Consider the following 13,665-nt stretch of genomic DNA (forward strand, 5'->3'; position numbering starts at 1 on the left):
AACACAATAACAAATGTAATAGATTTCAGGGTTATAATGGGAATTGTATTGGTTTAAATGTAAACTATAATGGTGTCTATTTGATGGATTCTATTGGTGGAATGTAATCTGGCAGATGGCAACCAATAGAACAACAGTAATTCCTATTGGAATAATGCCCAAAACAAAAAGGAATTTTGTAATGGTTTAATGGAAACTATAAGAATTTCTGTGATGGTTTCTATTGTTTTTTTCAGCAGGGTAATGATACTCATACTGTGCTGCACATTATTGACAATATTGAGCTGAAGCTTGACTTTGCAAATTTAAAATCGCAAATCAAATCTCAATCGCGATATCTGTCAAAAAAATCGCAATTTGATATATTCCCCCAAATCGCACAGCCCTAGTGTGTGCGTGTATTTGTTTTATGAGTTGCTGTTTTATAAGTTCTACAGAAATGCATTCTCAACACACAAAAACACCACACCTCAATCTTGTTCTCCCCTGCATGTCCTCTATGTCCTCCTGCTCTTACTGTCTTTTTCTTTGGCTTTCCTGAATGCTGCATCTCTCCTGCACCAGCATGTGTTTGCGTTAGATGGCTTAAAGTTTAAATGCTGTTCAGTTGTGCATTTCCAGACTAGGTGTCTTTTGCATCTGGACTGCTGCCTTGTGTCTGTTGTGATTTGTCTAGGGTTGGGAATCGAAAATTGATTCCGATTCCAGAATCGGATACTTAAGGTCAGGAATCGGATACTTGTTGTCAAATTAAAATTTCGATTCTACCTATCGATTCCTATGTGCTTTTTTTTCTTCATCTATGAGGACCGGACCTAGTGATCTGCTTGCTCGCTAATCTAAGCGCTCCAAAGTTTGGCTAGATTTGCGATCAGATGCCAAAAAAGCAGTGTAATATCTGTGATAGCTAAACATGTTGCAAGAGAGGTGTCACCACCAACATGATAAAGCACTTTAATTTAATAGATCGTTAAAGATCGCGAACACGATTCAAACACCAACGTGAATCTATTCCTAAATTACAATGACTCGTCTGTTTCATTCCTCAAACTTTGGCGTGTGCGATCAATGTTGTGATCACTTGGTTCGTCCGTGCAGAGTACAATCACACCAGTGTGATTTGAACATTTAAATTTGCGTTCGCGCTGCCGCTGACCTAAAGAGAGCAGCTGTCTGTCATGAATGAAACATCTTCACAGTCTTTTCAGCCACACAGTATCATTATTTTTGTTGCAAACATTCAAATCACAGAAGTACTGGGATAAACGTTTATAGTTCAGATATAAACTCTGTGTACGATGTGTATGGTAGCGATTAAAAGTAATTTGACACTTCAAATGAAGATTTATCAATTACATTGTTAAGCCAGTAGGTGGCGAAAAGGGGCTGTTAAAATGTATTTGTTTTTGAATCATACAAGAGATTCGTTCAAGAACGCTGATTCATCCAGTAATGAAACAAGTACATCTTGAGTGAGTCATTTAATCATTAATTCATAAATTACATGTGATTTTGTTTAGTTGTCTAATGTTTTTTCTTCAGAATCATGAGAGAACCACAACTTCCGTTTGGGGGAAAAAAAAGGTGAAAAAAACTCAATTTATCCAGAATCATGCAGTTCTATTTTGCACACAAACTTTACTTAAAGAGTCCAGTTTTTATGTAGCCAGTTGATTTTTGTTCATGGCATTCAGCTCCAATAAATGGTTTGCAAAAAAGAGACAAGATAAATGTTTGATATCATTATTTAATCACATTGGAATCGAAACTGGGAATCGAAAAGAATCGGAATCGGAATTGATAAAATTCAAACGATACCCAACCCTAGATTTGTCTTTGTGATGTCTTGTCCTGTGCCTTCTTGGGAGCTAAGAATTTTTGAACAGCTGTGACCTGCCTAACTAGACAGCATTTTTGGAGCTGTCTAGGTAGTCATCTCACTAGGTTGTGAGATACAGCCAAAAAGGACCTTTCCTGCCGTCGGTTCTCGATGCGGTCTGCCTTGGGTGTGTGCCCGTGCATGTTTCTGTATGTCATTGTTATATGTGTGTTTGTGTTCTCTGTGAATGTTCAGTACACTGTGTGTGTGCGTGTGTGTTTAAATGTTTGAAATTTGCGTGAATGTGTGTGTAGCTCTCCGCAGGCTGCTCCTTCCACTCTTGGATGTCGTTCCACACACAGCAGTCCAGTTCACAGTGCGAGCAGTCGTCTTTCTCAGGGCTTCTCCGTTTCCGTGCCAACACTGCTGTTCGCCGGTATGAAACCCAGACACAGGAGCTCAGAAGCCCCCAGAGCCAGGCAGTGTAGGCAGGTACCCCACGACCCCCATGACCCCGTCACGACTCTGCCACGGACCTGTCACCCCGTTCTTCATTGGCAGACAGCTATGACATCACCAGCCCCCCTTCCCTTCAGCTGCCAAAGCAACCTTGTTTACAGCTTAAAAATACCTCTGACCAATCAGTAAGCTGCATTCAGCTGTCACTCACGGAGTATATCCAATCAGAGGTGTCAGTTTGCTTCTGTGTTTTTATTTTGTGCGCGTACGTACCTTTTGATTTTTTTTTTAGGCAGGGTTGTTGAATTTTACATTTTGGCCTTGTGAAGGCATTAGTCGACCTTTGTTATCAAAGCGTTGTGCTTTGGTTGGCTGAAACACGCTTCTTGTTCATCTCATTTGCGTCCTGCCTCTTTTTTTGGGTTTCAGGTTTTTTTTTTTTTTTTATCCCTGCCCGCTACCATAAAGTGCTTTGCTGTCTCTTCTTGACATCCTCACACGCTCTACCCTTTCAGCAGCAAGCAGTCAACACTCTTTCTGTTTTTCTTTCTTACTCACAATCTCTTCCTCCACATCATGCACACGCTCAAACACACACACACGGGCACAGTCCTCATGCATGACCCTGTGAGTCCGTGTGTGTTGATGGAGTGTGTTCCTCCTTGCTCTCACAGGCCAGGGTTTGGGGAGGAGGCCCCAGGCGTCCCGTTATCCTCAGGACCCCCCACCCCTCTGAGAGCACAAACCTTCTCCTCCTTCTCCCCCTCCAAGTCCTACAGTCGCCAGTCCTCCTCCTCTGACACCGAGCTCAGCCTAACCCCCAAAACCGGTAAGATACCCGACCCCACCTGACCTCTGACACTCTACCAGGCTCGCTCTCTCTATGGGCCTTGATTTTAATCAATAGCAGCACACTGACCCCAGTGTCAAGGCTGAGAGGCAGAGGGTCTAGGGCGCAGTGTCTCTGTTTATTTTGGGCTAGTTTTGTGTTTAATTCATTTATGTTTGTTGTGTTGTCCTTCCATTATTACTTTATCTGTGTGTGTGAGATGTTTATTTATATTTGACTCAAGGAGTGATCTCGTATTTTGTGCATTTGGAATCTGTGAAGAAAATGAACTCCACCATGCCTTCCATATGTGAATCAGCCCCTTCTAAAGGACTTATGTCCTTTAGAAGGGGCTGATAATTCAGAACTAAAGAACTTTAGTTCTGTTTTTTTCATTTTTTATTTCATGTCTCTTATTTTTCATTATCTTTCCAGGGATGCAAACTGCTTAGTTTTATTCAAAATCCTCTATGTGTTATAAAATAGGTCACTTATTCGGTTTCATTGTGAACCAAGGAGCTTTTTTCACTGCAAGGTTAAATTATTAAAGGGATCGTTCACCCAAAAATGGAAATTCTGTCATTATTTACCCTCGTTCATGTTGATTTAAACCTATATGACTTTATTTTAAAAATATATTTTGAGAACTGTCTGAGTGTTTTTGTCCATACAATGGAAGTCGATGGGGTCAGTGTTGCTTTGCTCCCAACGTTCTTCCAAATATCTTCTCAGCGTTCTTCAGAATAAAGTCATAGAGGTTTGGATTGACATGAGGGTGAGTAAATGATGGCAGAATTGTAATTTTCTCTGAAGAGGTATTTTTGTGAAGTAGATTTAAGTTTAATATTTATCTGGACTTTAATGAAAATGCCAGAGCCTTTGCTTTTCTGACACTCTACCAGGCTCTCTCTCTCTATGGGCCTTGATTTTAATCAATAGCAGCACACTGACCCCAGTGTCAAGGCTGAGAGGCAGAGGGTCTAGGGCGCAGTGTCTCTGTTTATTTTGGGCTAGTTTTGTGTTTAATTCATTTATGTTTGTTTTGTTGTCCTTCCATTATTACTTTATCTGTGTGTGTGAGATGTTTATTTATATTCGACTCAAGGAGTGATCTCGTATTTTGTGCATTTGGAATCTGTGAAGAAAATGAACTCCACCATGCCTTCCATATGTGAATCAGCCCCTTCTAAAGGACTTATGTCCTTTAGAAGGGGCTGATAATTCAGAACTAAAGAACTTTAGTTCTGTTTTTTCATTTTTTATTTCATGTCTCTTATTTTTCATTATCTTTCCAGGGATGCAAACTGCTTAGTTTTATTCAAAATCCTCTATGTGTTATAAAATAGGTCACTTATTCGGTTTCATTGTGAACCAAGGAGCTTTTTTCACTGCAAGGTTAAATTATTAAAGGGATCGTTCACCCAAAAATGGAAATTCTGTCATTATTTACCCTCGTTCATGTTGATTTAAACCTATATGACTTTATTTTAAAAATATATTTTGAGAACTGTCTGAGTGTTTTTGTCCATACAATGGAAGTCGATGGGGTCAGTGTTGCTTTGCTCCCAACGTTCTTCCAAATATCTTCTCAGCGTTCTTCAGAATAAAGTCATAGAGGTTTGGATTGACATGAGGGTGAGTAAATGATGGCAGAATTGTAATTTTCTCTGAAGAGGTATTTTTGTGAAGTAGATTTAAGTTTAATATTTATCTGGACTTTAATGAAAATGCCAGAGCCTTTGCTTTTGCTAGCACAGATTGTCTGCATAAATGCATGTGCTGAGTACTTGAAAAGCAAATATAAAGTGTGGCTTTTCCTTGAAGACACTCCGATTTACAGAAACCGTATGATCAAGTTTGTTCAGCACTGTCAGTTTTATGCTTTTCATTGTTATAGTGACTTTGAAGAATGAAATGCTAATGTGCACAAGAAACATAGGGGCACAGTATAATATATAAAACTGAAACACTTCAGTTTTATATTTTATCTTTATCCCTTTCTCTCTCCCTCCTGTATTATACACCCTTCATGTATTTTACACCCCCCAAAAATCATTGTTGAAATGATGAAATAATTGATGAAATGTCACTATCCTAGTTCAGCTTATATTTGTTTTCATGTGTAAAATAGCAATAAACCCTATTTTACCTTTTCTACATATTTTAAATAAAAATCAAAAAGGGACCCCAGAGGGATAATCCACCAAAAAAATGAAAATGCTGTCATATTTTTTTATTCTTTTTCCAAACAGCAACATGTTCATAGTGACCATGTCTGGTCAAGCTCAAAAAAAAAAAAAAAAGTCACCATAAAGCACAATTTGTGTAGTCCATATGACTTATATATGAGCCAATATTCTGAAGTCATCTGGAGCATAAATCTGGAGCAGTTAATTGAGAATTCACCTCTGAAATTGATTAAGGAAGTCATTATGGAAGTCTGGCTTGCTTAGTTGGGGACACTTCATTTCCAGCGTTATCGTTGACATAATTGCAAAGATATTATTTAAACTGAGCTGGATGTTGACATCACTGAATTCAATGATGAACTGTCTTTAACTGAAAAATGAGTGTTTACTATTGTCATTTTGCATTATTGACACTATTTTCCTAATTAATGCTGTTCAGTTGCTTTGTCACAATCTGTATTGTTAAAAGCGCTATATAAATAAAGGTGACTTGACTTGACTTATGACAGAAATGTCAGTTTTGGAAAAACTACAACTTATACCTTCAAAACCAACCTGCTGGAAATAAAACCCTTGGAAAACCATTTTATTTACCTCTCATCAATTTGCATCCCCATCTGTTGTGTAGTTCAGTCACCCCTTATTTTTTTTCTCATATGATGTCTTCATACCTGTCCTCCCCAAACTTCTCTCTCATTCTTTCTCTGTCAGTGGGGATATTTCTGTTTCCCAGTACTCCCGCCCTTGAATCTGAATCATCTCCCCTCCCCTCTGCCCATCTGCCCCGTCACTTATGGCCAGGGATGGCCTCCAGGAGTACAACTCCTCCCCCACTCCGTCTCAGCCAATCAGACACAGCCATTCTGAGAAAGAGCGTGTCTTTCAGTGAGGAACTGCTGCTGGCGGCCTCTGGTAGGATACACCCACTGCTGTTCCCATGACCTTTGACCCTTGGTGCAGTGACTGCATCCAGTGTCACCACACCAACCCCTGTGCTGCCCCCTGGCAGAATATCATGCCCGTTGCTGAATAAAACGTACTAACAAATGGATTTTTTTTCTCATTTGCCCACACACACCTTTTGGCAAATGCACTCTGAGTGAATGTTATGATAGAGTGGTGTGGTTTAATGTCTTCTAAGCTCTCTGATTTAACAAAACCCCACTTGCATGCGTTTTTTCAGCCTGACTGCAGGTTAGATTTCTCTGCCAGTGGAAGAAGAAACTAGAAAAAATAAACCAGCCACCCTCTGTCGTCTCTTATTAGCTGGTTCCAAAAATCTCATTTCCTAGTGCCTGGGCTCTGAGCTTATGTGTCTGAAACTGTATATTAATTGTGTTTTAATTTGTCAAAAAGTGAAAACTTGATGAAGTTGCCCAGCTAGTGATTGAGTAGAGCACATTTTTTTGCCATGATAAATGTTATTTCTTAAAAGTCTCTGAATGATTCATGTTTTCGTACATGGATTACTTTAATGGTTTATCCAACTAATGCCATTATTACATTTTTATAATGGATGTGAACATATCCAGTTCGTGTTCAGATATGTATTACGATTACACTGTCTTTATATTAGACTGCTGCTCTACCTAATAAAGTGAAGAAAATCCCTTGTTGGCAAAAACGACTATGTCCACCAAATGAATTACACTATTGTTCAAAAGTTTCAGGTCAGCAAGATGACAGTAAAGACATTTATAAAGTTACAGAAGGTTTATATTTCAAATGCTGTTTTTTAAACTCGTGAAAGAATCCTGAAAAAAGTATCAAGGTATCCAAAAAATACTATGCAAAACAACTGTTTTCAACATTGATAATAATGAATGTTTCTTGAGCATCAAATCAGCATATTATAATGATTTCTGAAGAATCGTGTGACACTGAAAACTACAGTAATGGCTGCTAAATTTGTAATCATATTTCACAATATAACAGTTTCTAAGTAAATGCAGCCTTGGTGGAGCATAAGAGATTTCTTTGAAAAAAATCTTACTGAACTTTTGAACAATAGTGTATATTAACCATATTTACATGCACATAATTTCCCTATTAAGGTATTCTGGTGAAGCCTTTATTTCCAAAATAGGTCATATATGCTCCATAGGTATTGGAATATTCCTGTATGCATGTTAGTTTCCTACTTTTGACAAGAGCACAATAAATAACTAAATGTAGCCTTGAGGCTTTTCTCTAGATCAATTTCCTTTTCACTCCAAAAAAATTCACTGAAAAGTTTGTACTTATGCAGGTATAAATGAGTGATTTGCTTACTTGTCAATACAAATTCATATTAATGTTCAAGTAGTCAAAATATTAATAAAGGCTTTACATAGGCTTAATTGGGTAAATGCGTAATTTTAATTAATAGTTTTAATTATTCTTGTGCATGTAAATGCAGCCATGGGCACTTAGAAGAGGTGAATGTATGTGATTGCATGGGCTATTGTAACATTGTGCGCTGGGTTGTTTAGAAGTGATGTGTTGTTTACAATCTTTCATTTCCCCCGAATTTCTCTCTTCTCCATCATGAACAGGAATGGGAAGTGGCGGCAGTGCAGGGAAGGAGGCGGGGCCTCTTAAAGCTCTTCTGAGGCAGCAGACCCAATCAGCACTGGAGCAGAGAGTAAGAAAAAGACACATTCACATGCATTTATATATTCACAATCAAGTTTATGCACAAAAGTGGAACTGGTGATTATGAGAATGATGTTTCATTGTCCACTCTGTCATTCTCTCACTGGATTTCAGGGGGTTTCATCATCCTCTGAAGCGTTTGTTAGAACAGGGGTATGTCTGGAGAGGGCATGCCGAATGTTTTCTGATCGTAGAATCTTTCATGTTTCCCAAACTCCTTCCTGTTTGAGAACTTTGAACTGGAAGACCCACATCTCTTCTACTGTCCTAATGACTTCATTATCAAACCAATGACACATCAGTATTGTGACTATTGGTTTGGGGGCCATGTGGTTATGCACCCATTTCCATGGAGAATATTCTAGAACCTATTCTAGAAACTCTCATGTCTACCTGTATGTCACAGTTTTGCTGTGAACTTGGTCCAGGGTTAAAATGTCTTGTAAATAAAGAAATTAATGTAAATGAAGAACCAGAGCTCTTGAAGTCTGTGTCTTCATACTTATATGGTTGAGAAATAAACATGTACTGGTAACAATTTTGTTGAGGTTTTTAATCAGGACTTCATGCATATTTATTATGTATTTGCATTAGGGCTGCCCCCTAACAGTCGACTAACCATTAGTCGACCAGAAATTTTATTAGTCGCTTAGTCGCAGAAAAAAAAAATCCACAGGCGAACTCACGCAGTCCGTGATGGACAGATCGTTAATGGCGCTGGTCTATGGCAATGCAGTACATCGGGCAGGACATCCAAATTCTCAGCTATTGTTCTTCGACCTCAAATATGGCTTATCACCTGAAATATGTAAGTATTAGCAACTTTACACTGCCGCTTAATCTAATGTTAACCTAGAAAAATGTGCGCTATTGAAGTGTCTGTGCGGAGAGTGGAAGCTGAACAGTAGTGCATGACAGATGGAGGGCCAGTGCGGTCATTTGCTCTTAAATACTCTGTCATTTTTGGTCATACAGATAAGAATAATGCTGAGTTCACGCTGCATGATTTTCAAAATCATCGGATCATCGTTGTTTTCACACTGCACGACTATCTGGGGTAGCATTCAGTTGCTGCCGTGTTCACATTGCACGATAGATCGGCGACAGGAGGTTACACACTGCATGACTTTACAATAGGAAGAATCACAGACAACTCTGTCTGGTCCGCAAACTACGTTTCAGAACCAAACGCACACGAGAAGTGATAAGGAAATAACGCAAGATCACGCTGATATTGTGGTCTATAATAATTCCTCCCCGAACAAACAATAACAAAGATGACTTTGTAACATAGCCTACTTCTGCTGGGAAAATTTTAAATACACAAATCTAAGTACTTGAACGTGAAACCAATGTTTTGTGCATTTTATACTGAGCTTGTCTACAAAAGGCCTCAAAGTGATGAAAAAGAAAAATGCAATAAATCTTTTGTCCTTTATATAAGAATATGATTTACAGGAGAAAAAAAAACCTAGACCCCTTTTATGTATATTTATTTTTCTTTTTTATTGTATTTGTATGTGTATATATATATACGTATGTATATATATATAGATATATATATACACAGGTGCATCTCAATAAATTAGAATGTCATGGAAAAGTTCATTTATTTCAGTAATTCTACTCATTGACTGATATTGCCACATTGTTTGTACATGTCTAATTGCTTAATAATAATAATAATAATAATAATAAAACAAAAAAAAAACATGCAAAAAAGTCCTCCCCGAACTTGGCTGTAGGTCATCGCCGATGTATGTTTCAGTCAGAACTTTTTTCACACAGCAGGATTTTAAATCGCCGACATCTCCAGATATTTAGCATGCCAAATATTTCATGGGCATTTGATAATTCACACTGTGTGATTGTCACCCGTGTGAACAAGCACCGATTTGCCTCCGGGCTAAAATCGTGCGGTGTGAACTTGGCATAATGTGTCTTTCAAATCTGTAAAGACTACGTTTATTTGTGTGCACTCAGAATAACAACAAAACATTGCTTTTGTAAAATAATGAAAGCAAACAGGATGTGCGTTCCTTCTGCCGTCTTGGTCATGTGAACTTGAGCGTGAAACTCCGAAACTATACGTGTATACTTGCCTTACAGATATGAAAAACATATCTATAGAGAGCGAAATGTCTACTTTCAAATGAACCAATTCAAATGGAAAACAAATATTCTCAGATTATGTAATCTATATGAAGCATGCATACGTTCACTACTGCGAAAATGACCGACTTCATCTCTTCAGCCGAAAACAAAGAAAGCACGTAGTTTAGCGTATCAAATTATTCAAATGTTCATGCAGCCTCCTTACTGTTTTTCTCTGACACATTCATAATTATTTCTTCTGCCGGTGTGCTGTGGCAAGCTTTTTGCGTGTGCTTGAGCGCTTTTTAGGCTATAGGCAATTAAAGGCGCATTATAATGATTTCAAATGGTTTGTTAATAAATATGCGATTAGTTGACTAATGCTTCAAATGAACAACTTCTAGTCGACCAGAAAAATCCTTAGTCGAGGGCAGCCCTAATTTGCATGCAGTATATCAGAATGGTAAGTTATAAGTAAAAGAGCTTCTGTTTGATTTTATGAGCATCTTATTACCACTTGTTGGTTAATGTTAAGCCACTTACATCAACTGGTAAGTCCTGATGTATTGCACTTAACAGATTTGTTACCCAGTAAAACAGCCTGTCTCCTACAGTGTCTGAGTCTCTGTATCTCTGCATGAGTCTTGTGTTGCAATTGCTAAATATTGACAATATAATGGCATAGGGCTGCACAATTAATCGAATTTCTAATCGCAATTACAATTATGGATGCCACAATTACGTAATCGTTCAAAGCGGCAATTAAAAGTCCACTTATGTTATTCTGCACGCTTAATATATGTTTTTTTCTTTCTACATGTTATCTTAAGGGTTTTTCCATTGTTTTAGTTTTAGTGTAACATTCATATTTTTCCTTTTTTTATAATTTAAAGAAGAAACCAATCCGATGTATATTTGACATTTGAGGCTTAATACTATAGAAAAGCACTAAAGGTTTTTCAGTTAGTGTTTTCAGCTTGTTTATTTTCATATAGAAATACGGCATGCAGTTGCATCAAACAGTGGTATATAAACATCATTCAATGTAAATTGTGATAATCGTAATTAATAATCACAATTACAATTTCAAGGGAATTATCGACAATTATGATTTTTGTCATAATCGTGCAGCCCTATAATGGCATGACCCACAGGTTTTAATTTCTGTGCTGTAAAATCTTTAGTTCTGTGTAAAGATTTCAGTACTGAAGTTCACCTGTCTTCAAGACATTTGCAAGAATGCCAGTGGGTCACCTGTGTCATTTCTGTATGATCCCTCCATCACCGTTCTGTGTGTTTCAGGAATACCCTTTCTTCACGTTGACCGCCTTCCCTCCTGGATTTCTCCTTCATGTGGGTGGTGTGGTCAGTGCGCGCTCAGTAAAGCTTCTGGATCGAATCCACAACCCAGGTAAGACTGCTCATATTCCACAAGCACAAATGCACCAAATATATGATACATGAACACAATTTAAAACAACATGAAACATAACTTCACTGTAGCAAGAACATAAATCAATCAGCAGGCGCATTTATGAGGTAGTTTGACTGTGTGCATGTTGTTGGTGAGGCTTTTGTTGTATTTTCAATTTAAGTTCTTTGTACAGTGTATGTTCTGCATCACATGCACCATTTCTTGGCCTTAATGTTTTGTCCTCTCCAGCTTAGTATGCTCTATTACTCTTATTTGCTTGTAGAAGATTTTGAGAAGATTTTTTTTAGTGTTCATCTCCCCTGAACATTATTTTTAATGTTTTAATCATTACATTTTTGCACTATTAGCACATGCACAAAAAATACTTTGTGAAAACTCACATTTACCCTTTCTAGTCTGTGCTAACAGTGCATTATGGGAATGTAAATATTGGTATTAATGCAATTTAATACAACGTTTAAAATATTCGGTAACACTTTATTTTAAGGTGTCCTTGTTACATGTACTTACTATTATTCAAGAATCGGCTTAAAACACATCTCTTCCATCTTTATTTGGTCCCTCTAAATCAGTGGTCGCCAACCCGTTGATCATGATTTTCCCGCGGAATTGGGCTACTTTAACACTGTTGCCGTGGGTTGTTGTTCATGTCCGTGGGTTGAAGCGACCCCAATAACGTGATATTTGGTCCCTGGAATGTGAATTTTACTGGAAGATCCCCGCCGAAAAACTTGTATTTTACCCCCGGAATGCGATTTTTACAGGGGAACGCCCCTCAAAACGCGATTAGACTAGTTTTATTGCGAAAACCTGGCAACCCTGTTCATAGGCGCCACCTGCAGTCAGAGAGTGCATCTCATTCAGACCTGCTGTTTTTGTTTCGTGCAGATGTTTTATGTAGCAAATAAATAACACCTAAAGTTAGACCATTCTGTTTTTGTTTTAAATTCCGAAATTAATCTAAATCAAATCAATAACAACTGCCTGTGCAGATCATGATTAAAATGCAGTGGTTGCCTCTAATTTCATATGGCTAGATATCTTTGTTTAAAGCAAGTTTGTTTGTTATAAAGCAAATAGCCAATAAATAAATTTGCTTTAAAAATCAGTATCAGTATCAGAATCCAATTGGCCAGTAAAAAAAAGAAAGAAAGAAAGAAAAGAAAATCTGAATTCTGAATCAGCTATGATCGGTGCATCACTAATTAAAATACTAAGTAAAAGGCCTCAAATTTGAAGTACAATCTGGGATGTCTTTTTCTATCAATTCTTCAATAGGTAGATCTTGTCTTTCATAAAGGCCGAGGTCAGGGATCTTGGGCCTAAAAAGGTTGGTGTTCACTGCTCTAAATCTAGCATTCTCTATTCTAATTTTATTCTTAAAGGGGTGGTTCACTGGGTTTTTTCTAGGCTTGATTGTGTTTATGGGTTGCAGTCTAACATGTGTTAATGCTTCGTTAAAAAAACACATTATTTTTCACATAATTTATCTTTATTCCACACCTCTCTGTCCCTTCTCTGAGAAACGGGCTGATCTTTTACTCTTTTTATGAAGCCCCGCCCTCAGAAATAGGCGATGGGCTCTGATTGGTTAGCTAGCCCAGTGTGTTGTGATTGGCTAAACCGCCTCTAGTGCACGTCTAATCGTCCTGCCCCTCACCTCAGCGGCATGTGCTCCGGTTGTATTTTAAACAGTGGCATCGTTAATATCGCTTATCAGTTTGAGCCCGATTGAGAAGCAGATGATATTATTGAAGAGGATCGTGCAGAACCCTCTGCAAGCACGGCTTTTAATGGTAGACCTGTGTTTTTTGTTTGTTGTTGTCTCATACTATTAGATACGCTGTTATTTGTAAATGCTACTGCTTATGTTAGCTTTTAATATACGGTTTTATCCTGATTAAAACTTTAATACAGTACAGCAACCGCATGTTTAATACTTCTCATAGCTATGTGAAAATAAGTGTATAATTGGAACAGTTCATTGTGGAGCTAAATGAGAGAGAGAGAGAGAGAAAGAGAGAGAGATGCAGAGCATGTGCAGAGCAGGGGAACGCGAGGAATAGTATTAAGAACCGCTGCTTTTGAACATTGATTTTGAAACTTGTGAATCCATTAGAATCGTTAGAAGACAGAATCGTGATTCATATATGAACAGATTTTTACGTGCACCTCTAGTTTTCTTTTCCTCTTCTCTAAAGCAGCG

The 13,665-nt window shown here is 38.0% G+C and overlaps 1 protein-coding gene across 1 annotated transcript in view; it reads left to right on the forward strand.

Annotated features, from left to right (window-relative positions):
• LOC107564912 (C2 domain-containing protein 5-like) overlaps positions 1 to 13,665 on the forward strand; it is a 33,836-nt gene that overhangs the window by 5,475 nt on the left and 14,696 nt on the right. Inside the window, exons 8-12 of the mRNA XM_016250082.1 lie at positions 2,953 to 3,107; positions 6,008 to 6,208; positions 7,831 to 7,919; positions 8,045 to 8,083; positions 11,327 to 11,435. Of these exons, the coding sequence (XP_016105568.1) occupies positions 2,953 to 3,107; positions 6,008 to 6,208; positions 7,831 to 7,919; positions 8,045 to 8,083; positions 11,327 to 11,435 (593 nt within the window). The remainder of the gene's footprint in view (positions 1 to 2,952; positions 3,108 to 6,007; positions 6,209 to 7,830; positions 7,920 to 8,044; positions 8,084 to 11,326; positions 11,436 to 13,665) is intronic.

This window comes from Sinocyclocheilus grahami, unplaced genomic scaffold (assembly GCF_001515645.1).
Source record: "Sinocyclocheilus grahami isolate Dianchi unplaced genomic scaffold, SAMN03320097.WGS_v1.1 scaffold970.1, whole genome shotgun sequence".
Taxonomy (NCBI): domain Eukaryota; kingdom Metazoa; phylum Chordata; class Actinopteri; order Cypriniformes; family Cyprinidae; genus Sinocyclocheilus; species Sinocyclocheilus grahami.